This window comes from Saccopteryx bilineata, chromosome 5 (assembly GCF_036850765.1).
Source record: "Saccopteryx bilineata isolate mSacBil1 chromosome 5, mSacBil1_pri_phased_curated, whole genome shotgun sequence".
Taxonomy (NCBI): Eukaryota; Metazoa; Chordata; class Mammalia; order Chiroptera; family Emballonuridae; genus Saccopteryx; species Saccopteryx bilineata.
This window is the reverse complement of record NC_089494.1, coordinates 175,210,793-175,236,641: the sequence shown is the minus strand read 5'-3', so window position 1 is coordinate 175,236,641 and position 25,849 is coordinate 175,210,793. Positions and strand designations below refer to the sequence as shown.

At 38.1% G+C, this 25,849-nt stretch overlaps 1 protein-coding gene across 2 annotated transcripts in view; it reads right to left on the bottom strand.

The window, feature by feature from the left end:
• Positions 1-25,849, bottom strand: part of PPA2 (inorganic pyrophosphatase 2) — a 118,971-nt gene that overhangs the window by 69,262 nt on the left and 23,860 nt on the right. The window contains exons 2-3 of one of the 2 annotated variants that reach the window (XM_066279443.1): positions 12,794-12,858; positions 8,314-8,358 (exon numbers count right to left, since the gene is read on the bottom strand). In XM_066279443.1, coding sequence (XP_066135540.1) covers positions 8,314-8,358; positions 12,794-12,858 — 110 coding nt within the window. The remainder of the gene's footprint in view (positions 1-8,313; positions 8,359-12,793; positions 12,859-25,849) is intronic. The other variant, XM_066279444.1, reaches the window with a different exon arrangement.

The following is a 25,849-nucleotide window of genomic DNA, read 5'->3' as shown; positions in this document are numbered from 1 at the left end:
GTACCTCAGGTCTCCATGGAGATCTGAGATACACTTCCCCCTACTGAAGCTGAGAAAACACCCTGCCCCCAGAGAGATTAGTTAGTGGAAGAGGCCTTCAGAGTCTCAGGATACAGTTTCAAAGAAGCCCCTTGCTGAGATCAGTAAACAAGACTATCACCTGTTAAGAAAACAAACAAATCAAGACTTCAAAGCAGCCCAAATCCAAAAGTGGATTACAAATAATACCTGATACCAACCCAAGAAGACCTAGAAATAACACAACTGAAAACTAGAGGCAGACAACTCCAAGTCTAGACTCAACCAGCTCTATAAGCAAAACACCCAAACATAGACATAATGAGAAGACAAAAAAGTGCAATCCAAATGAAACCACAAGAGACACCTTCAGGAGCTGAACTGAGTGATATGGAAATAATCAAATTTCCAGATGCAGAGTTCAAAATAATGATTGTAAGGATGCTTAGGGATCTTAGAACAACAATGGATGGTCATTATGAACACCTAAATAGAGAAATAACAAGTATAAAAAAGAATCAGTCAGAGATGAAAAATACAATATCAGAAACAAAGACCACAATGGAAAGAATTAAAAACAGGATAGATAGAGCTGAGGATCAAATCAGTGAGTTGGAGGACAATTGGAATGAAGGCATGAAAGCAGAGAAGAAAAAAGAAAAGAGACTCAAAAAGTCTGAGGAAACTCTTAGCTCTGTGACAACATGAAGAGAAATAACATCTGCATCATAGGGGTTCCTGAAGAAGAAGAAAAAGAATAAGGGATAAAGAGTTTGTTCAATCATATCATAGCTGAAAACTTCCCTAAATTAATGCAAGAGAAACTCTAACAAGTTCAAGAAGCACAGAGAACTCCATTAAAGAGAAACCCAAAGAAACCTACACCAAGACACATCATAATTAAAATACCAAAGCTAAGTGATAAAGAGAAAATATTAAAAGCTGGAAAAGAAAAAAAAGATATCACCTACAAAGGAGCCACCATAAAGATGACATCCGACTTCTCAACAGAAACACTTGAGGCCAGAAAGAATGGCAAGAAATATTCAAAGTAATGCAGAACAAGAACCTACAACCAAGACTACTTTATCCAGCAAGGCTATCGTTTAAAGTCGAAGGAGAAATAAAAAGCTTCCTAGACAAAAAACAACTCAAGAAATTCATTACAACCAAACCAATGCTGCAGGAAATGTTAAGGGGCCTGTTGTAAACAGATCAAAGTGGGAAAAAATATAGCAAAAAAGGAATACAGCTTTAAAGAATAAAATGGCAATAAACAACTACATATCAATAATAACTTTAAATGTAAATGTATTAAATGACCCAAACAAAAGACATAGGGTAGCTGTGTGGATAAGAAAACAGGACCCGTATATATGCTGTCTACAAGAGACACACCTTAAACCAAAAGATACACATAGATTGAAGGTAAAAGGATGGAAAAAAAATTTTCATACAAATGGAAATGAAAAAAAAGCTGGGGTAGCAATACTTATATCAGACAAATTGGACTTTAAAACAAAATATATAGTAAGAGATAAAGAAGGCCACTACATAATGATAAAGGGGGTAATCCAACAGGAAGATACAACTATTATAAATATCTATGCACCTAATATACGAGCATCTAAATATATAAAGCAGACTTTGATGGATTTAAAGGGCGAAATCAACAGCAATACTATAATAGTAGGGGATTATTTCAATACCTCACTAACATCACTAAATAGATCCTCAAGAAAGAAAATTAACAAAGAAACAGCAGACTTAAAGGACACACTAGATCAACTCAATTTAATAGACATCTTCAGAACCTTTCACCCTAAAGCAGCAGAATATACATTCTTTTCAAGTGCTCATGGTACATTCTCTAGGATAGACCACATGTTAGCGCACAAAAGTGCTCTCAACAAATTTAAGAAGATTGAAATCATATCAAGCACTTTCTCCGATCAAAACGGCATGAAACTAGAAATGAACCACAACAGAAAAGCTCAAAAATTCTCAAACACATGGAAACTAAATAGCAGGTTGTTAAATAATGAATGGATTAAGAATGAGATCAAAGAAGAAATAAAAAAATTCCTAGAAACGAATGACAATGAGCATACTACAACTCAAAATTTATGGGGCACAGCAAAAGCAGTATTGAGAGGGAAGTTCATAGCACCTCAGGCACATTTTAAGAAGCTAGAAAAAGCTCAAATAAACAACTTAACCCTGCATCTAAAAGAACAGCAAGTAAAGCCCAAATGTAGTAGAAGGAGGGAAATAATAAAGATCAGAGCAGAAATAATTGACATAGAGGCTAAAGGAACGATACAGAGGATCAATGAAACTAGGAGCTGGTTCTTTGAAAAGGTAAACAAGATTGATGAACCTTTAACTAGACTCACCAAGAAAAAGAGAGAGAGGACTCAAATAAATAAAATGAGAAATGAGAGTGGAGAAATAACAACTGACATAACAGAAATACAAAATACTGTAAGAAAATACTATGAAGAACTGTATGCCAAAAAACTAGACAACCTAGATGAAATGGACAAATTCCTTGAAACATACAATCTTCCAAAAATCAATCTGGAAGAATCAGAAAACCTAAACAGACTGATTACAACCAGTCTGTTTAGGTGTAATGAGATCGAAACAGTTATTCAAAAAACTCCCAACAAAGAAAAGTCCGGGGCCTGATGGCTTCACAACTGAATTCTACCAAATATTCAAAGAGGAACTAACTCCTATCCTTCTCAAACTATTTCAAAAAATTCAAGAGGAAGGAAGACTTCAAAGCTCCTTTTATGAGGTGAGCATAATTCTGATTCCAAAACGAGGCAAAGACAACACAAAGAAAGAAAATTATAGGCCAATATCTCTGATGAATAGAGATGCTAAAATCCTCAACAAAATAATAGCAAACCAGATCCAACAATATATGGAAAAAATCGTACACCATGATCAAGTGGGATTTATTCCGGGGAGGCAAGGCTGGTACAACATTCGTAAATCAATCAATGTGATTCATCACATAAACAAAAAGAAAAAGAAAAACCATATGATAATTTCAATAGATGCAGAAAAAGCATTTGATAAAATCCAGCACCCATTAATGATCAAAACTCTCAGCAAAGTGGGAATACAGGGAACATACCTCAACATGATAAAAGCCATCTATAAGAAACCCACAGCCAACATCATACTCAATGGGCAAAAATTAAAAGCAATCCCCTTAAGATCAGGAACAAGGCAGGGGTTCCCCCTTTCACCACTCTTATTTAACATAGTCCTGGAAGTCCTAGCCACAGCAATCAGACAAGAAGAAGAAATAAAAGGCATTCAAGTTGGAAAAGAAGAAGTAAAACTATCATTATTTGCAGATGATATGATATTGTATATAGAAACCCCTCAAGTCTCAGTCAAAACACTACTGGAAATAAATTCAGAAAAGTGGCAGGATATAAAAACAATACTCAGAAATCAGAGGCATTTTTATATGCCAACAATGAACTGTCAGAAAGAGAAATTAAGGAAACAATCCCCTTCACAATTACAACCAAAAAAATAAAGTACCTAGGAGTAAACTTAACCAAGGAGAATAAAGAATAAAAACTTGTACTTGGAAAATTACAAAGCATTGATAAAAGATATCAAGGAAGATACAAACAAGTGGAAGCATATACCGTGCTCATGGTTAGGAAGAATAAACATCATTATAATGTCTATATTACCCAAAGCAATCTATAAATTCAATGCAATACCAATTAAAATACCAATGACATATTTCAAAGATATAGATCATATATTCCAAAAATTTATATGGAACCAAAAAAGAACACAAATAGCCTCAGCAATATTAAAAAAAAAAAGAATAAAGTGGGAGGTATCACACTTCCTGATATCAAGTTATACTACAAGGCCATTGTACTCAAAACAGCCTGGTACTGGCATAAGAACAGGCATATAGATCAATGGAATAGAACAGAGAGCCCAGAAATAAACCCACAGTTCTATGGACAACTGATATTTGACAAAGGAGGTAAGGAAATACAATGGAGTAAAGACAGCCTCTTTAACAAATGGTGTTGGGAAAATTGGACAGCTACCTGCAAAAAAATGAAACTAGATCACCAGCTTACACCACTCACAAAAATAAACTCAAAATGGATAAAAGACTTAAATGCAGGCCATGAAACCATAAGCATCTTAGAAGAAAACATAGGCAGTACGCTCTCCGCCATCTCTCGGAGTAATATATTTGCTGATTTCTCTCCACGGGGAAGTGAAATAAAAGACAGGATAAACAAATGGAACTATGTCAAACTAAAAAGCTTTTGCACAGCTAAAGACAACAAGAACAGAATAAAAAAGACCATCTACACAATGGGAGAACATATTTGACAATACGTCTGATAAGGGGTTAATAACCAAAATTTATAAAGAACTTGTAAATCTCAACACCAGGAAGACAAACAATACAATCAAAAATGGGGAAAAGAAATGAATAGACACTTCTCCAAAGAGGACATACAGATGGCCAATAGGCATATGAAAAAATGCTCAACATCACTAATCATTAGAGAAATGCAAATTAAAACCACAATGAGATATCACCTCACACCAGCCAGAATGGCGCTCATCAACAAAACAACACAGAATAAGTGCTGGCGAGGATATGGAGAAAAGGGGACCCTCCTGCACTGCTGGTGGGAATGCAGACTGGTGCAGCCACTGTGGAAAACAGTATGGAGATTCCTCAAAAAACTGAAAATCAAACTGCCTTTTGACCCAGCCATCCCACTTTTAGGAATATACCCCAAGAACACCATAGAACGGCTCCAAAAGGAGAAACGCACCCCCATGTTTGTGGCAGCATTGTTCACAATAGTGAAGATCTGGAAACAGCCCAAGTGTCCATCAGAGGACGAGTGGATTAAAAAGCTTTGGTACATGGCCTTGGCCGGTTGGCTCAGCGGTAGAGCATCGGCCTGGCGTGCGGGGGACCCGGGTTCGATTCCCGGCCAGGGCACATAGAAGAAGCGCCCATTTGCTTCTCTACCCCCCCCTCCTTCCTCTCTGTCTTTCTCTTCCCCTCCCGCAGCCAAGGCTCCATTTGAGCAAAGATGGCCCGGGCGCTGGGGATGGCTCCTTGGCCTCTGCCCCAGGCGCTAGAGTGGCTCTGGTCGCGGCAGAGCGACGCCCGGAGGGGCAGAGCATCGCCCCCTGGTGGGCAGAGCGTCACCGCTGGTGGGCGTGCTGGGTGGATCCCGGTCGGGCGCATGCGGGAGTCTGACTGTCTCTCCCCGTTTCCAGCTGCAGAAAAATACAAAAAAAAAAAAAAAAAGCTTTGGTACATATATACTATGGAATACTACTCAGCCATAAGAAATGATGACATCGGATCATTTACAACAACATGGATGGACCTTGATAACTTTATACGGAGTGAAATAAGTAAATCAGAAAAAACTAAGAACTATATGAATCCATACATAGATGGGACACAAAAATGAGACTCAGAGACATAAACAAGAATGTGATGGTAACAGGGGTGGAGGGGTGGGGGGAGGGGGGATGGGATGAGGAAGGAGGGGGGAGGGGAGGGGCACAAAGAAAACCAGATAAAAGGTGACAGAAGACAATTTGACTTTGGGGGAGGGGTATACAGCACAATCAAATGTCAAAATAATCTGGAGATGTTTTCTCTCAACATATGTACCCTGATTTATCAATGTCACTGCATTAAATTTAATAATAATAAAAAAAAGAAAAAGCAGTCAGTACATTTTATATACTTGGGGAGAAAACTGGGAGGAAATCAAGCTTCTTTCCTTTCACTAAGTTAAAATATCAAATAAACTTTGGATTTGACACTAAAAGCAAAGGCAAAAAAACAGAAATAAACAATGAGATGTCGTCAAACTAAAATACTTCTTCCCTGGCCAGGTAGCATTGGTCGGCATATCATCCTGATATGCCAAGATTGCAGGTTCGATCCTGGGTCAGAGCACATTACACGAATTACCAATGAATGAATGAGTGCAGCAACAAATGCATGTTTCTCTTTCTCTTTCTTTCCTCCCTCTCCCACTCTAAAAGTCAATAAAAACAAAACAAAACACTTCTGCACAGCAAAAGAACAATTAACAAAATAAAAAGAAAACCTGTAGAATGCAAGATATTTGAAAATCATAAATCTGACAGGGAGCTAATATCCAAAATACATTAAAAACTCATACAACATAATTGCAATAAATAAATAAATAAGCAAATAATCCTGATTAACAAATAGAGTGAGGAACTGAATAGACAGTTTTCTAAATAGACATACAGATGGACAAAAGGTACATGAAAAGGTGCTCATCATCACTCCTCATCAGAGAAATACAAATCAAAACCACAATGAGATCATTCTGCTCTGTCACAATGGCTATTATCAAAAAAACAAGAAATAAGTATTGGCAAGGATGTAGTGAAAAGGGAACCCTCCTGCACTGCTGATGGGAATGTAAACTGGTGCAGCCACTGTGGAAAACAGTATGGACGTTCCTCAAAAAATTACATTTCTGGGTATATATCCAATGAGGAAAGAAAGACAGAATATTGAAAAGCTATGTGCACTCCCATGCTCACTGAAGCATTATTCACAACAGTCAATATATGGACACAACCTAAGTGTCCACCAGTGGATGAGTGGCTAAAGAAAATATGGTATATAACACAATGGAATCTTACTCAATCAGAAGTAAGAAGGAAATCCTGCCATTTGCAACAACATGGATGGACCTTTAGGGTATTGTGCTCACTGAAATGAGCCAGACAGAGAAAAACAAATATTGCATGGTCTCACTTATAAGTGGAATCTTTAAAGGAAAAAGGGGAGGGGGGGAGGGGGAAGGGGAGGGGAGGGGAGGAGGAAGGAAACCAAACTCATAGAAACAAAGAGTAGAAGAGTGCTTGCCAGGCAGTGGAGGATAGGAAAAATGGAAGAGAATTTTAAAAAATCAAAAACTCAAGGCACACAGTCTCTGGCATATAAACTAGGTTCTAAAAATTAAATTTTAAGTTAGCAGGATGAACTCAGAATAATACACACACTGAAACAACTGTTTTCAGGTTGATATACAAAGTCTCTAGGACCCTATCGAGTTTTGAGCCACTGAATGACAATCCATCCAATATCTCGGACAGCGGTTCTCAAACTTCAGTGTGATGTTTGGAACACTAGTTTTAAACACACTGACTGACCAGTTTCCATCAAGCAGAGATTCTGATTTAGTAGATACAGAATAGGACCAGGAATCTCAAATTTTAACAAGTACCCTAAAGTAGTTCCATTATAGGTAGTTTAAGGACCATTTTCCAGTTTAAAAATACAAGGATGGTAGGACTTAAACACACAGCTATGTCTGGAAGTAGCTGCAAAGGCTGTGGTCTTAAGATGGATGGAAATAAGGTTGGGAAGGGAAAAGAAGGCTGAGGAAGGTATTAGAAAACTGCCTGATATCAGCAAGATAAAAAGGCATTTATCAACAGCAAGAGACAGGATGACAGACATCAATCAAATGTTCTGGTCTTAAGTCAAGAAATATTAAACATTTGACAGTCACATGTTTGAAAGATATATTTAGAAGATATTTATTTTAGAATATAGTCAGAATAACTATATTTTCTTTATCTCCAAAAAGACTGGTTCCTTGATTCTAAAACAGCCTTCAAAATTTTTTCCTTTGCAATAAAAAGATGATAAACAGACCAATTTTCATAGAGTAGCTTTACTTTAGGCCATTGAGCATGATAAATAACTTGCTACTGGAATCTGGGTTCATTTCCTGATTCTCTCTGGTTTTTCACTTACAAAATGAAATGGCACCTAGAATGGTCTGATTAATAAACAAAAAGTAGAACAGAGGTTACCAGGAGCTGGGCAGAGGCAGGAATGGAGCTACTGTTTAATGTGCACAGGGTTTCAGTTTGGGAAGATGAAAAAGATCTAGAGATGGATGGTGGTGATGGTTGCACAACATGTAAAAAGTACTTAACGTCACTACATTGTACACTTAAGAGAAGTGCGCAGTGAATACAATGGTAAATGTTACATATTTTCTACCACAAGAAAAAAACTGTGGAATGGTAATATCATCACAAGTGCCTTAAAATAATATCAGAAGAAGAAAAATATCACAATGCACAGGAAAGTTGCAGGGGAAAATGTAGAAGCACTTTACAAATGCAAACTATCAGCAAGGTCTTTAACAGACAGTATGAGTGATTCACAAAAACAAAAACCTTTAGATATACCTCAGATTCATCATTCCGTGTTCTCTTTGTAGGAATGCCATTTTCCTATGAAAGAAAAGATGGTGTTTATGATTGTAATATTTCATGAAAATACAGCCGTACCACAAAGCCATGAAATATGGCTCCTGCATAAACGCCCCACTACAGAGGCTGTCCAGAATGCTGGTGCCACTGAGGACCTAGCAAAGGTCCGGGTCCCTTTTCCCTCAGTATCTACACTCCCAAGGGCATGAGCATCAGAGTGGTTCATAAAATAAATTATCAGAAATTCTAAATCTCTTTCAGGTATATTTTCCTAGTTTTTATAAAATAAGCAAAGGCTTTGTTCAGTCTTTAAGGAAAAAAACTGGCAGTTTCCAGTGACTGCACTTAAAACAGTCATTTCATTACTGAAATGAAACTCCAGGGAGTGTGACTAACAAGCCATGAAAGTACCCGGCTGCATCTCCTGCCTGTGAATCCCACCAAGGTGTGATTCCTGTGCCTCCAGCATGCGCTTCAAATTAAAACAGAGATTACGCTGGGCCGAAAGAAAAATTATGCCATTCAGAAATGCTCACATGTTACATGTAACTTTTATACACCAAAATGACTAACGAAGGAAACAAAACAGACGGAAAAGTGATTATCCCAAGTTTGTTATGAAATATTATTACTGTTTCTGAAATACCACTTCCCAAAGCACAAAGTGCCATAGTTCTAACTAATTACAGCTGAGAGCAAGGAAAGCCTTTTTACACAACTACTGTGTGTACCCATCTCCACATGCCCAGAATCCACTGGCATATCCTGTTACAGTACGCCTGTCCTACCCTCAATTTTGCCTAACCTTACATTTTATATTCCCCCAAACCCTCTCCCTTAGTGGAATATTATGTCCACTAATTTCTACCCCATTCTCTCCTCCACACCCCACCCCTACCTTCCAAAATATTATATATTTTTGTTATAGGTACACAGATGTTGCCATGGTTCATCCCCACATGAAGCAGCACCCCTCCAGTCACCCCTTTCATTACCTGTTCTAGTAGCGTAGCACTTAATACATCTGATTGATTTGTTTTCTTTTTTTCTATTTTATAGAGAGAGAGAAAGAGGGGGCAGAAGTGGGAAGCCTTCCCGTATGTGCCTTGACCAGGCAAGCCCAGGGTTTTGAACCAATGACCTCAGTGTTCCAGGTTGATGTTTTAGCCACTGCGCCAGCACAGGTCAGGACACTTGTTTGTTTTCTGGCTGTCTGTCTCCTCCATATCTATCTTATTCACCACCGCAATTCTAGTGCCTGGAATACTGTCTGGCTCACAGTAGGCATGCAATGATTACTGAATGTTTAAATCAGCAATTTTAAAACTAGTGTGAGGCAAGAACCTTTAAAATATGCAATACCTGCCTGACCAGGCAAGGACACAGTGGATACAGCATCGGACTGGAATGGGGAGGACCCAGGTTCGAAACCCCGAGGTCACCAGCTTGAGCACGGGTTCATCTGGTTTGAGTAAAGCTCACCAGCTTGAGCCCAAGGTTGTTGGCTTGAGCAAGGGGTTATTCGGTAGCCCCACAGTTAAGGCACATATGACAAAGCAATCAATGAACAACTAAGGAGCCACAACGAAAAACTGATGCTTCTCATCTCTCTTCCTTCCTGTCTGTCTGTATCTATCTGACCCTCTCTCTGACTGTCTATCTCTGGAAAAAAAAAAAAAAATATATATATATATATATGCAATACCTAGCTATTTAGTCAGAGACACTGATCTCTTTTCCCTTAGATTGTCAAATAAAAAAAATGACAACAGCCAACAAAACAATTACTGTCCAGTATAAATGCCCCATCTTGAACTATAAACAGGTCATATAATAGAATTGCATCTTATTGGTCACGTCACATAATCAAGTTGCTTCTGTTTGCTTAATTCTTGGTACTAGAAATCCTTATATACAAATATAGGCGTCCAATTTTTCTTAAAAAGTCACGTTGGAGGAAAAAGTATAGGTAATTATTATTACTATTTTGTTTTGTAAATCAATCAAAATTAAACCTATTTTTTTTTATCAGATCGGCAAATATACTTTTTGGTGTGCCGCAGAATATCAGTAATTAGTTTATGTGTGCCATGAGATAAAAAACATTGAAAATCACTGGATTAAATTAATGAATAAATGAGTAAGTGAATGCATGTACTTTTGGCCAAAAGCAAAGAGAAGCAGTGGAAAAACACAAGATATTTAAGTTGAATAGTTCACTGTCCCAAACAAAACAAAACAAATGGATAGAAGGACACATATATGAACTCTCTTTCTCTCTCTCCTACACTTACAGGGACACACACAGTAAAATGTTCTTTCTGCCCTCTCTTTGGTTTCTTTCTCTCACCCGATAACATGACGCTTTGTTCTACAACTGAACACTGCTTAGAAGAAATGAGGTGGAAGAGCAGTTAAGAGTACAAGCTATGAGTTAGAGCCCCTAAGTTCAAATCCCATCTCCACAAGACTATATTTGTGACCATGGGCAAGATACTTAACCTCATTAACAATAAAAGGGTAACTAGCCCTCGCTGCACAGAGATAATGCAAGGCAAGCACTGAGCACAGTGCTTTGCTGAGCACTATGAGCACTAAATAATTCTTTGCTTTTATTCCCTAGAAGTCCAGTCTTCTGAAGGGCTAAAACGCAGCACACATCCTACTTCAGTGTTCCATAACCTGAGTATAATGCCTTGTATTCATCCTCCAAGGTAATGCCAAGGTCAAACCACTCTTGCATCTGAAGCAGCTTCCCCCATCTTCAATGGCCTCAGCCCCACACTGATCTAGAAACCCAACCCCATTAATCAGCCCCATTGATCTAGTCCTGGTTATATCCTTAAGAGCTGTGCCCCTTCATAAATCTGGTAATGAAATAAACCAATTACTAACTACTCAGATTTTAAGGAAGGAATTTCCAACTCAGGGAGAAAGACTGACATCCGCAACCAATCACGCCATCCTGCCAGCTAGACGAACGCTCCCACGCCCCTGAGCCGCTCTCAGGTCCACCTGCAGCAGCAGGCCTCCCAGTCCTGCCTGACTTACATTCTGCCCATGCTCACATCTGCCAAGTAACTTTGGGTTCTAAGAGGATTGCTATTCGAAGACCACCATTTTTCCAGTTCTGTTTTTCAGGATCCGCTTCACAGAGTGGTTAAAGATCCTAAGCTTTGTGATCAGAAATGCTAGTTCAAAACCTGGCTCTGACACTTACCAGCTGTCAGTAAAATGACTTCAGCTTCAGTGCCCCTTGGAGATGATAATAGTAACTTAAAACATTTCTTTTTAATTTATTGATTGATATTAGAATGAGAGGAAAGCAGAGGAACACTGATTTTTAAAAATTTATTAATTTTTTGAAAGAGAGGAAGGAGGGAGGGGAGAGAGAAACAATGATTTGTTGTTCTATTTATCCATGCATTCATTGGATGATTTTGTGTGTGTATGTGAAAGAGACAGAGAGAGGGACAGACAGGGAAAGACAGACAGGAAAGGAGAGAGATGAGAAGCATCAATTCTTTGTTGTGGCACCTTAGTTGTTCATTGACTGCTTTCTCATATGTGCCTTGACTCGGGGGCTACAGCAGACTGAGCAACCCCTTGCTCAAGCCAGAGACCTTGGGCTCAAGCCGGTGAGCTGTGCTCAAACCAGATGAGTCCGCACTCAGGCCATGTTGACCTCGGAGTTTCGAACCTCAGTCCTCTGCGTTCCAGTCTGACGCTCTATCCACTGTGCCACCGCCTGGTCAGGCCATTGGTTGATTCTTGTACATGCCCTGAGTGGGAACTGAACCCACAATCTTAGCATGTCGGGATGATGTTCTAACCAACTGAGTACTGGGCCAGGGCAATAACAGGAAAGCTTAAGGATTAAATAAAATAGCATATGTCTACACTGTGGCTAGCAAATAAAAAAAATCCACAAGTTAACTAGCTTATTATTAAAAATGAGCCTGTTGTTAACCTCTTAAATTCTTTTTTTTTTAATTTTTTAAATATTTTATTTACTGATTTTTTAGAGAGAGAGGAGTGAAAGAGGGAGACAGAGAGAGAGAGAAGGGGGAGGAGCAGGAAGCATCAACTCCCATATGTGCCTTGACCAGGCAAGCCCAAGGTTTCAAACCGGCGACCTCAGTGTTCCAGGTCGACGCTTTATCCCACTGCGCCACCACAGGTCAGGCAACCTCTTAAATTCTTAACCTTTAATCTTTATTTCTTACTAGATTCTATGCTTTATGAACCACTAACACCCCTTTTTCCTCAAGTGTTCTAGACAGAATCCTATTCTCATACAAATTCTAATGCATGAAGGAAGCTTACAATCCTATTGTAGTTAACTCCTTACCCTTCTTGACTTGTGACCACATCCTTTCAAAATGCTTCCAAAAAGCTTTTTTATACTAATACTAGAAGTACATATTTTCATCCCCAAAATAAGTTAAAACAATACCTCTTTGGAGTCCACCTTCAGAGGGATATCATGAAAGGGGGAAATATAGTGGCCAGCTTCATTCTCTGAAAAGGGAGAAAAAACAAAACGCTTAAAGCAATGAAATATCCCGTTCTCTACGTCAAGCAGACCTTTATTCATTTTAACCTTCAAAAAGATTTTAAAAGTATTTTCATAATTAATTTCAACTCCCAATTTGAAGTTTAATTCAACTTTTAAAACTTGCTCCAATATAATCACAAGAAGAAATACATCAAATAAACCATATTTAGGTTGCTAAAATCATTATTTACCCCTGTGGCTTAAACATCCAAAGCAGAAAATGTCTAAAGTAGACTGAAACCCTAAATATGAAAAGTCTCATTTTAAGAAGTCTTTACTTAGTAAATTGGACTAAAACTGATGTCAATTTCTGTAGGAGAAACCTAACAACAGAACTCCTAATTTTTGCCTACAATCCATATGAACAAAGGTCTAAAGATCCTAACCAAATAAAAGAAACAATCTGTTTCCACTCAAAGTACTAACAATGCTAATATTTTTTTTTAAAAAAACTTTAATAACAGAAACTATCTTATCTTTATTTTATACTGAAATATATATTTTAAATACTTTTAAAAGTATATATTATTTAAATCAAATACAATAAACCAATAGGCACTTTTGTTTGTGGACAAGTACTGCTGGCGGTGAGGACGACAGATACGCAAAGACCTGACTCTGGGAACCAGGTTCAGTGATGCAGATCACTTTATTCAGGAAGTAAGCTAGCTTATATACATGGGTTCAGCCAATAAGATGTTACAGAGTGTCCTTCATAGCCAATGGCTGAAAAGATCAGGGAGCTGCGTGGTTGGCGCTAAGTCACATCCTTATAGCGGGCGAGCTTCCTTCCTGGGTATGCCCAGGAGGGTTCTGGGAGCTGGAGTATTCTCACAGCATTGCATCAGCCACAGCTGCTAGGAATGTGCTCTGCGCTCCACCTACATTTGTTGAAATATATCCAAAAACTGGGCTTAATACAGCCACAGAAATTTTTCACTTTATAATTTCCTAAGTCAGGGTATGTTTTATTTTCAGCCTGCTACTTCTTTGGCATAATTTTCAAATTTAGACTTTTAAAATATTTTAATAAAATAAAACAAAAATTGACTGACACTCCGATAGCAATTAGTGTATCCAGTACCCAAATCTTGGTTTCTAAATACTATTTGTTGGGCAGATAAAATATATATATTATGCTCACTTTGTTAAAGATGGCGCTGCCCACATTGAAACTCATCTCCCAGGTGATTGCTTGGAATGGGCGTAATTATATTAATGTGTGTTGGGGATGGGCTGTGGGCAGGCAGGATCTTTGTAGCCTGGGACTTGGTTTTAGGACTAAGCCTTTCCCACCCTTTTTGATGTGGGGTGGTGCAATCCCATCCTGCCTCAGATAAGTGACTTTGTATCAGAGACTTCCCTATTTTGTATATTGGATTAAAGGTTTTGATTTCTACACTATAAAGTGGGGCAGACTGGGAGCTTGCTCTCTCGGTTCCTGAGATTAGCATTAGAGGAGAGAGCAGAGAACAGAGTAAGGCCACGTGAAGGAGAGGAGAGAGGCAGCCAAGATGGCAGAATGCTGAAGGAGAAGCCAGTTTGTGCAAAGTTTGTGCAGAGAGGAGATGGAGAACAAAGGAGAATGAGTCTGGTGAGGTAGACACCTTTGATTCTAGGAAACTCAGATAAGTCAGTGGCTTTGTGAGCACTGAATGAGTGGGTTTTGGAGCCCAGTGTGTGTTTTTACTTGCCCACTGGGTGCAAGCTAGGATTAAAGATGATGGCCCACTAGTTTCTGGCTCCATTGTTTCATTACCATCTGTCCGAATCCAATACAAATCTGCATGGGCTAGGCGGCTGTGATGGTGGCCTTGGCCACTGGCCTTACGCTATTCTCCAATTAAAAACAAAAACAAAACTAGGGCTTCCTGAAGAGAGCTGATTAGATTCTAAGGCTGGGGCAAAGGATATACAAGACGAGCCTGGAGCATCCTGTAGTACCAGAAATCAACCACATGCTCAAAACACAAAAGGTTGGAACTATACCAAAGATAAATAGAAACCTACCTGAAAGACCTCCCAAAGGCCAAAGGTGAATAATCTGACCAATAAAATATGTAACCGAGTACTGAAATGTAACCCAAGCATAAAACAAATATACAGAAGTCCACACTAATATAAACAAATTTATCTAAATAAATGAGAAGAGATAAATCTTCCCTATAGAAAAATTCCAAACAATATATGCAGATGTCCCCCCTCCAGGAAAGAAAGCAAACCCTCCTCCCCCCTCCACCAGTGTGACTGTATTTTTTGTTTTTGTTTTTTTTAAGGAATTTTTTTTTGTATTTTTCTGAAGCTGGAAACAGGGAAGCAGTCAGACAGACTCCCGCATGCGTCCGACTAGGATCCACCCGGCATGCCCACCAGGGGGTGATGCTCTGCCCATCTTGGGGCATCGCTCTGCCGCAATCAGAGCCATTCTAGCGCCTAAGGCAGAGGCCACAGAGCCATCCTCAGCGCGTGGGCAAACTTTGCTTCAGTGGAGCCTTGGCTGAGGGAGCAGAAGAGAGAGACAGAGAGGAAGGAGAGGAGGAGGGGTGGAGAAGCAGATGGGCGCTTCTCCTGTGTGCCCTGGCCAGGAATCGAACTTGGGACTTCTGCACGCCAGGCCGACGCTCTACCACTGAGCCAACAGGCCAGGCGTGACTGGTTTTAATGACTGGCTTCCAAAGGAAAACGTTACAGTGGAAAAACCTAACAAATAGTAACCTTAACCAGGTGATCAAGGTTAACCTCACCAGTGACAAGCGATCTGCTAGCATGTGCCTTTTGAGACACTGGCATAGAAATGCATTTCACTTCTATTGTAATCTTCCCCAAAACCCACAATGCCATTCTCATCATGAGAAATTCATGGGACAAACCCAAACTGAGGGACATTCTACAAAATACCAAACCAAGACTCTAAAAATATCTCAAGGTCATAAAAAACAAGGAAAGACGTGACAATTTTTCACAGATTGGAAGAGATTAAGAAAATGTAATGACTAAATGTGGAACTAAATGAGGAACCCTGCCTGCATTGAATCCTGGAACAGAAAAACGCCATTAGTGAAAAAACTAGTGACAGCCAAATAAATCTAAAGTTCAGTAATTGTATATACCAATGTTCCTAGTTTTAACAAATGTACAATGGTAATGAAAGATGTTACATTAGGGAGAACTTGGTAAGAAATATACTGGAATTCTGTACTATCTTTGCAACTTTGCCAAATCTAAAATTATTCTAAAATAATGGTTGTTTAAAAAAAAAAAAAAACCAACAAGAAAAAAAAAATCAAACCCTGGCTTCAGCCCAATAAAACTAGAAGCCATGTAACTTAATGGCCTCTACCTCACCAAAATAGGCATTCGATAAATACAGGGTGGCAAAAGCAGGTTTTACAGCTGTTCATAAGAAATATATAATAAAATAAATAATAAAAGAGTAAACCTACTTTTGGCAACCTTGTATGCACTGAGCAAACTTCCCTATTATTATTTTATTTTCCATTCCACAGTGATAACAAAATGTTTCCTTTCACACTCTAGCAACAAAGTAACACCTGAAGGATCTATGCTCAAAGCAAGAAAAAGATGAGAAAGAGCACAAATGTTAAAGTCCATAAAACTCCTGCTATGATCTAAGTCAGGGGTCCCCAAACTTTTTACACAGGGGGCTAGTTCACTGTACCTCAGACCATTGGAGGGCCAGACTATAATCCCTATGCACACAGACTATAATCCCTATGCACACTATAATCCCTATGCACAGATCTTATTTTAAAGTAAAAAAAAAACGGGAACAAATACAATATTTAAAATAAAGAACAAGTAAATTTAAATCAACCAACTGACCAGTATTTCAATGGGAACTATGCTCCTCTCACTGACCACCAATGAAAGAGGTGCCCCTTCCGGAAGTGCGGCGGGGGCCAGATAAATGGCCTCAGGGGGCAGCATGTGGCCCGCGGGCCGGGTCCATAGTTTGGGGACCCCTGATCTAAGTTCTTCTTTATCAGTTAAAAAAAAGATGCACCTTACAAAAGGCTTTTGCATACCACATTAAACATCAAATTCTCTGCCTGATTTTAAAGTCACTTATGAGTAACACAAGAAACAAAATTATCAGTTTGTTGCATGATTATTTTTCCATAAATAAGAAAGATACATAAGTGGGCCATATTTACATACTTTCCATTAAAATATGTCAAATGGTGGGAACTGAAAATGGTACAGTGGGTATGGAAAACAGTTTGGCAGCTCCTTATAGGGTTAAATATACTGCTCAGAAAAATTAGGGGATAATTTAAAAATGAATATGTAGCGATAAAATATCCCCTAATTTTTGTGAGCAGTATATATGACCCCTGTTGGTCAAATAAGTTCGTAAATATGATATATATGTTTGCTCGCTTGTGACTTATATTGGGTGTGGGGGACAGGCTATAAGCAGGCCAGGTCGTTGTAGCCTAAGGTTTGGTTTTAGGACGAAACTTTTCCCCACACCCTTGACTGATTGTATGATCTGGGTGGTGCACTCTCATGAGGAATCCAATTATGCCTTGGATAAGTGACTTTGTATCAGAGACTTCCTTGTTTGTATATTGGATTAAGGGATTTTTGGTTTTCTACACTATAAAGTGGGACAGACCAGGAGCTGGCTCACTCAGTTCCTGCTATCACAATTGCAGGGGCTTCCCTGATCCCTTGCCCTTCATGGGAAAAGCTGGTTTTCTGCTTTTCCCTTGTCTTTTTTTGTGGTTTGCCTGTCTTGGTGAGACGCCAATAAATAGGATGGCCCCCCATCCTCTGACTCTGCCATTTCTTTATCGTCTGCCCGAATCCAATGGGAACCTGCATGTGAATGGCCACGATGGCGGCTCCTGGCCTTACAACCTCAAAATCCTATTTTTAAGTACTTAACCAAGAGGAATGAAAACTTTTCATACAGAAAACCTTTAGTGAATCTTTACAGTGGCTTTAGTCAAAATCACTAAAAACTAAAAACAACCCAAATGCCCAACTGGTAAATAGGTAAACTTGGTTACACCCAAACAATGGAGTTTACTCAATAGTGTATTAGTCCTTAGTAAAAAAGAGTGAACTATTGATACACACAACAAAATGAATAAATCTGAATTGAATTACACCAAGTTAAAGAAGCTGACTCAATTCCATTTAGATGACATTCTGGAAAAGCAAAAACTATAGGGATAAAGAGCAGCTTAGTGCTTGCCAGAGCTGAAGGTTAGAGAGTGGAGCAGCCATTTTCAAACTTTTTCATCTCAAGGCTCTCATAAACAAATTGCTAATATCCTGACAAAATAAAATAGGTATAATTTTTATTCATTCACATCATATGGGTATGGTGTTAGCTGTTGTCATTTCTTTTTTTATTTATTTTTTTTTATTTAACAATCTTAGGGAAAAGAGGCCTGTTCTCCTGACTAAATAGTCAGGCATTGCATGTTTAAAAATTTGCCCTAAGTGTGCTCTAGCAACTGGCTGAAAATTGCTGCTTTAAAGGGACCACAAGGAAATTCTTAGCAGTGGCAGATTTTTCTGCACCTTGACTGTGATGGTGTTTAAATGAATATATTTCTATCAAAACTCAAAACTGTTCACAAAAAAAAAGTGAATTCTACAGTATGTAATTTAAAAAATACAAATGAAGCAAAAATAAAAATAAAAGGGGGCCGAGAAAAAATAGATACTGTATTTTTCGCTCCATAAGATGCACCTGACCATAAGGCGCACCTAGAGTTTAGAGGAGGAAAATAAGAAAAAAAAAATTCTGAACATAATGATGTGTTAAAATATACCACAATAATATTTCAACAGTGTAAACTCAACAGCAGTATTAACAACCATTAGCACTGTTATTCACAAATGAGAAGAGACTTTAATGTTCAAATACTCTTCTAGTCCAGGAACCTGCAGCAGCTAAAAAAAAAAAAAAAAAAAAAAAAATGAACATTCGCTCCATAAGGCACATGGGCATTTCCCCCTCCACATTTGGGGAAAAAAAAAGTACATCTTATGGAGCAAAAAATACAGTATATGAATCTATAACTGGCAGCTCTTGTTCCAAACAACAAATCAATCTGTAATTCTTTTCTCTGCTTTAAGGTTCAAAGATAAGGCAGAATTCTGAAGAGAATAAAAATACAATCCTAGGTCCTAGTCAGTTGGCTCAATGGATAGAGCACTGGCCTGACGTGTGAATGTCTTGGTTCAATCCCTGGTCAGGGCACACATGAGAAGCAACCATCTGCTTCCCTTCTCTCTTCCTCCCCTTTCTCTCTATTCCCCTCTCAGCCAGTGGCTCAACTGGTTCGAGTGTGGCCCTGGGCAGTGAGGATAGCTCAGTCCAAGCATCAGACTCAGGCGCTGAGGATAGCTAGGGTGATTCGAGCATCGGCCCCAAATGGGGGTTGCTGGGTATATCCTGGTTGGGGTGCATGTGGGAATCTGTCTCTAACTCCCCTTTTCTCACTTAAAAATAATTAGCCCTGGCCAGATAGCTCGGTTGGTTAGAGCATCAGCCTGAAGCACAGAGGTTGCCAGTTTGATCTCCGGTCAGGGCACATACAGGAATAGATCGATGTTCTGGTCTCTCTCTCTCTCTCTCCCCTCCTCTCTGGCTGAAATAAATCAATAAATTTTAAAATAATAAAATCTGTTACAAGTAAAAAAAATTTTTAGTTAATTAATTAAAATGAAAATAAAAAAATTAAACATACAATCCTTTAACAGGTTATGTTGGAAGTTATATTTGGGACCTACCAGTGTGATAGAAATTGATAATACTCTCAACTCTAAGAATTCAGGAAGCCACACAACCTGATAAATTAGTTATTAAATTAAAGCAGTATAGGACACTTGACCAAATAGCTGGACTGCCTTTGTAATTAAGAGTAAATGATCCCTCCAGTACACTGATTTGTGTTAAATTTCCCTAGACCCCAAAGCTCCTGTTAACTGGGGACAAGCCCCAACAAATTTATTAAGATATAAGTTGAGTGCACCTTATTCAAAGCTGAGGAAAATACAGGACTGGACTAAGCTATGATCCCTAAAACTAAAGGTCTGTGAGAAGTGCTCTTTAAATTGAGATATAAATAGTTTTCTATTTAAACACTAAGGCAATGGCAATATATGTTTAAACTCCTTTCTGTCATTTTAGAAGGTAAAGAAACTATAAATGAGTGAATGGTCTGACTCAAATAACCATATATGTTTATCATTAAATAGTATAAATAAAAATGTGATAAAAATTAATTCTGGAAAAATAATACTATGGCCTTAGATCTCAGATAATAATGCTTTTGGTGAACAATATGCCAATAAATTCACACAGGAGCAATAAATACACAGGCCAAGAACCTGAGTTTTAGTTCCTAAACTTGACTGAGTCAATCAACTTCTTGAAAATTTAATTTTTTTCTATTTTCTTCAATTAAGCAATGTACAATTTAGTTATGTAAAAGGAAATGGACCAAATGCTGGGATACAAACCGGCTCAAAAGTGAGCTACGCCCACAGCTAAGACAGGGCACGTACTTCACCAACAGGAGTCCCATCGTCCAGTACGATTGAAGTAAAAGGAGTCTTCCTGGCACAGTTAGAGAGCTAATCACTGACCTCACGCACAAAAGAAGTATGACAATCTTCCATTTTACCGTTTGCTAGGGTCAGTGCTACTGGTACGCTATTATGCTCCATTTAAAGTATTAAGATTCTCTAAAGGTAGATTTAAAGATAGGCACTATCTATCCTGATACTTTATAAAATGTAATCCATATTATACATGGGAGCCACGAGACAGAAATGGTCTATGCAGCAACCATTGCTGCAATGTACATCCCTCTTTAAATATAATAGAACTGAAGCACACATTAGAAACAGGCAGTCCTTTCTCAAAGGCTCAGAATAATCAACAATAAATCTTAGGTTCTAACTTCATTACCTGAAGCTCTGACTGGTTGTTTCTTTAGAACTACCAAGTTGTTGCCAATTTATTTTTAAAATATCTATTTTATTGTTGTTTAAACAAAAATATGGATGTGCATTGGTTAAAAAAATAAAAGTCCCCACTTCTCTCCAATACAGTTTTATCAGAGCAAACTACTTTCACCTCTTAATTTACCTAGGTCTATTCACCTCTCTAAATAATGTATTTATGATTAGTTGTGTACATGTTAGAAATTATCTACTGATTCCAATTCTGGGAGATAAGTTTAGTTCACTTGACTTCAACCCATTCCTCTTAAATTCTCTATAAGCTAATCTTGACACTTTATAGTTCTTCATTCTTTGTCCCATTAAACATATATGGTATTTCTTGAGTCTTCTAATCAGCTTTTTACCTCAATTTCCTCATTCTTCCCACACATAACTTTTGTCTCCTATACTTTTATATTGTCATATCAAGGCTGATAAAATGTTCTATAATCTAACATTGAATTTCCTATTAGTACAAAGCTGATTCTTGAACAACATAAACTTGATCTCAGCAGGCCCACTTATATGCAGATTTTTTTCAATAAATACTATATATAAACATTTTCCTTATGATTTTCTTAATAGCATTTTATTTTCTCTAGTTTACTTTATTCTAAGACTATGGTATATAATAGATATGCAAAAATGTGTTAAATCTATGGTTTATGTTATCAGTAAGGCTATTAGTAAAGTCTTTGGGGAGTCAATAATTACACATGAATTTTTGATTGTGCAGATGGTTGGCATCCCTAATCCCCGTTATTCAAAGGTCAGCTATATTTCCAAAATTTTTCTAGGGATAGGAAAAACCTGAGTGCTTGTTAAACAGATCTTGGGACCCTGATTTCATTCATACTAGTGAATCAGAAACTTAAGGAGAAAAATCTGGGTATCTATCTCTGCACACCAACATAATTTTTACGCTCAGGAAAGTTTCAAGAAGCACTGTCGAGCCTGACCAGGCGGTAGCACAGTGGATAGAGCATCGGATTGGGATGCGGAGGACCCAGGTTCAAGACCCTGAGATCGCCAGCTTGAGCATGGGCTCATCTGGCTTGAGCAAAAAAAAAAGAGCTCACCAGCTTGGACCCAAGGTTGCTGGCTCGAGCAAGGAGTTACTCTGTCTGCTGAGGGCCTGCAGTCAAGGCACAATTGAGAAAGCAATCAATGAACAACTAAGGTGTTGCAACAAAAAACTGATGATTGATGCTTCTCATCTCTCTCTGTTCCTGTCTGTCTGTCCCTATCTATCCCTCTCTCTGACTCTCTCTCTGTCCCTGTAAAAAATAAAATAAAAATACTGTCGATGTATTGATTTTAGCCAAGTAGAAAGTAAAGTTCCTTTCTTGTTCAACTTCTATTTTGACTTGTGCTTCTAATTATCTTTTTTCCACTGTGAATCAGAATCATATCTATAAATTGTTTTAATGCCTAACAGACACCATCAAAACTATGAAATTCTCTCTTTACTCATGCAACCCCCTTTGGAAACCTACTCTCCTGCTGCAATCTGGACTGAATGTTTGCTGGGCAGCCTAAGGCTTTGTTCCTTAGGTATCCAGCTAAGATCTATTGTTTTCTGGATCCCATGCATTCAGCTTTTTCAGTTTACTTACTTGTTTTACTGAGGAGGGAGCAAGTGTCCCTCCTGCTTTTAGAGGGGAGAAACCAGCAGAATAAAAGGGAAAGGAGCCAGCAAGGATAACTGAGTCAGTCAGTTATAAATTAACTACATCTCGTAGTTCTCTAAATGGTTGCTTAGAACCACTAGCAACACAAAGCAAGAAAAGCAGGATCTGTATGTAGCTATAACCAGTGATCTGGAAACACCTTCCTCCTTGCTGACCCCACCAAAACTCCCTCTCCCCTCTCCTTGAGTCCTGGGAAATCTTTAACAAGGGAATCATGCACCCATTGCTTAGATACTGTAAAGGTATATAACCTGTAAGAAAATCTAATTTGTGGAGCTTGTGCTTTGGGGCTACTAACTCTATGTGCTCTGCCGGCTACTAATAAATTCTCCTTCCCCCATTAATTAAGTTGCCACCATCAGGGTCATTTTCCTGCAACATTACAGAAGCTTATATAACCCTAACTTGTGTTCTGTAAGAAAGGCTGCATGTGAGGTCAGTGTCCCAAGTCTTCATTTAGTCTTCACCCTAGGATAATGGTTGTCTGGGTAGAGAATTCCAGGAGGAATATTATTTTCTCTCAGAATTTTGAAGGCATTACTGCAGTTGTCAAGAATTTAGTGCTGCTGGTAGGTCAGATACCAGTTTAGTTCTCATTCCTTTTTGAGTGACCTGTTCTCCCCCTACCTCAGGACTTTTAGGATCTTCTTCACAGCCTCAGTTTTTTAAGTTATGTGTCTGGGACTTAGAATACCTGGATATTGAAATTCTTAGATCTCTTTAGTATCCCTTTGATCATTGCTTCTGCATTTTGTCTGTTCCTTCCTTCTGGAAATCTTACCAGTCAAATGGTGGACTTCCTATATTGAACCTCTGTGTCTCTTCTTTTTACTTTTTTTTCTGACATTTTGTTCAAACTTTCTGGTAGATTTCTTTACTTTACAGTCCAACATTTCTGTATTAATTTCCTAGGGCTATTATAACCAATTACTACAAATTTGGAGGCTTCAAATAACAGAACACCATTCATCCCACTAGAACAGTGATTCTCAAACTTTTTGAAGTCAGGGTGCATTTAAAGCCCTACAAATAATTGTAGGCACACTATATACAAATTTCTGAGAAATGTGTTATAATAATTAAGTCAAATATTAAGGAAAAAATATAAAGTCCAAGTGTGCTTTTATGGTAATTAAATGAAATAAATACAATAAAGTTAAGTTTATTCTGACATTAAAAAACATGTTTATGTTATATTTTTTGAGTTATGCTTTTTAGAATTTGTAAAAAACGGGTTAAAAATTTTAAAAAGACAAAAATGTTATCGATAGATAGATAGATAGATAGATACATTGTTAGTAAGATTTAGTAAATTCGGCAGGTTCTGGCGCAAATGTGTTAAGTTTTTTCATTCTTGTGTTTATGAGAAACATGAACCTGATGTGTCCTAGTAATTTCTTCAACATTGGGGAATATATTTGAAAGGCAAACTCTCATTTCCTTATCAATACATTGAAGAATTCCTCTCTTTTTACTCTTAATTGTGTTGAGGGTAGAAAATCCTAATTCACATAAATAGGATGTTGAAAATTGTAGTAAAATGTTCAAAGCTTTTTTAGATATTGCCACATATTCTTCTTTTATAGAAATCCAAAAGGCTTCAAGAGACAATTCCTTATGTTTAATCATCAATCCATGATCAGTGGATATAGCTGCCAGTTCTTCTTCTTCTGTTAATGTTAAACAAAAATCACTTGACATGAATGGGTTTCTAATCCAATCATATTGTTCAATGTTAAGTGATGGAAAATGCTATAAATTAAATTCTCCCCATTAGACTTTAAGTCCTATTTTATTTACACTTAACTTTTGCTCACTTCCAGAATCGAATTCTTCAATATCATGCTACTTTTTGAGAAATCTATCCATTTTACTTGGGTGTATTTATCTAAAAATAATATAATGATGTTAATAATAAATATAATAATGATATGTTAACAAAAAGAGCGGTATTTCCATAATGAAATGGTATAATAGAGTAACTATATTTATTTTTATATCTGGGCACATGCTGCTAATAATTCCAGGTTCCAAGAGGGAACAGTGTGGAATTAAAGAAAATACACGGAATTAAGAATTACAGGGTCAGGAGGGCCCTGTAATTGCTGCTAGGAAGAACAAAGCATGCCCAAAAACCACATCTTGCTTTGTTTATAGGGCAAAGTAGGCCATTAGCAAATCAATGAGATCTTTGATCATGTTTCCAAGGCAACCCAAGAATTCTACCAAGTGCAGAAAACCCCACCATACATATCATCTTAACTTTACACCAAACAAAGGATAGAAGAAACTTGCCTCCAGTCTTTCCAGGAAACATGGGGTGGGGGTAGTGTGAACAATCCAGCACCATAGCTTAACAGCCTTTTGCAACCTAATCAGGCAAGTGAGGTGGGGGTTGGGCAGACTGTCAGCTTACAGCCAATTCCCCATACCTCTGTCCCCAAAAATCTAAACTCCAAAAATCCTGTTGGTTTTTTGGTCCCCAACAGGCACACATTTCTCTGGAATACCATAGAGCGCATCTGGAAATCTTATAGGGCGCACCAGTGCCCTAGAGCTTCTATTGAGTTCTTTGTTAATGACCATATTTTAATTTCCAAGAGTTCTTGTTTTCTGATTGCCTTTTCTGCATAGTTTCCTCTTCCTTTTTAATGGGTGCAACAACTTCTAAAATCTCTGAGGACACCTATTTGACTTTTTAAAATTCAAGTTCTCTTCTTTCTACTTTCTTTTTTTATTTAACTTATAAGGTCTCCATAAATTCATTCATGCGGTAAATATTCACTAAACACAAATACTATATACCAAACATTGTTTTGGGTACCAGGTATACATATTTCCTACTCTTAAAGAACTTATATTCGGGGGGCAGGGAAAAGGATGTGCAGCAACAAATATGAATGTTTTTACTATATCAGGTACATTAAGGATCATAAAGAAAAACTAGTCAGGACAAGAAAAGAGTGAATAATGAAAAGCGATACTATTTTATAGTGAAAGGCCACAAAAGACGTCTCTGATGGTTAACACTCAGCACAGAGCTGAAGGAAGTGAGGAGGTGGGTCAAGTGACCTGTGAGAAAGAGCACTGTGGGCACACAGCCAGCACAGGGGTGTGGAGGCAGGAATATGCCCGGCATGTCTGAGAACCAGGAGGTCAGGGTAATTGGGACACGTGAGCCAAGGGAAGAGTAGTGAGTGAAGAATTCGGATGAAGCCCAGCATTGGGTCACACAGGACTTTGTATACTATGGTAAATATTTATAATTTAT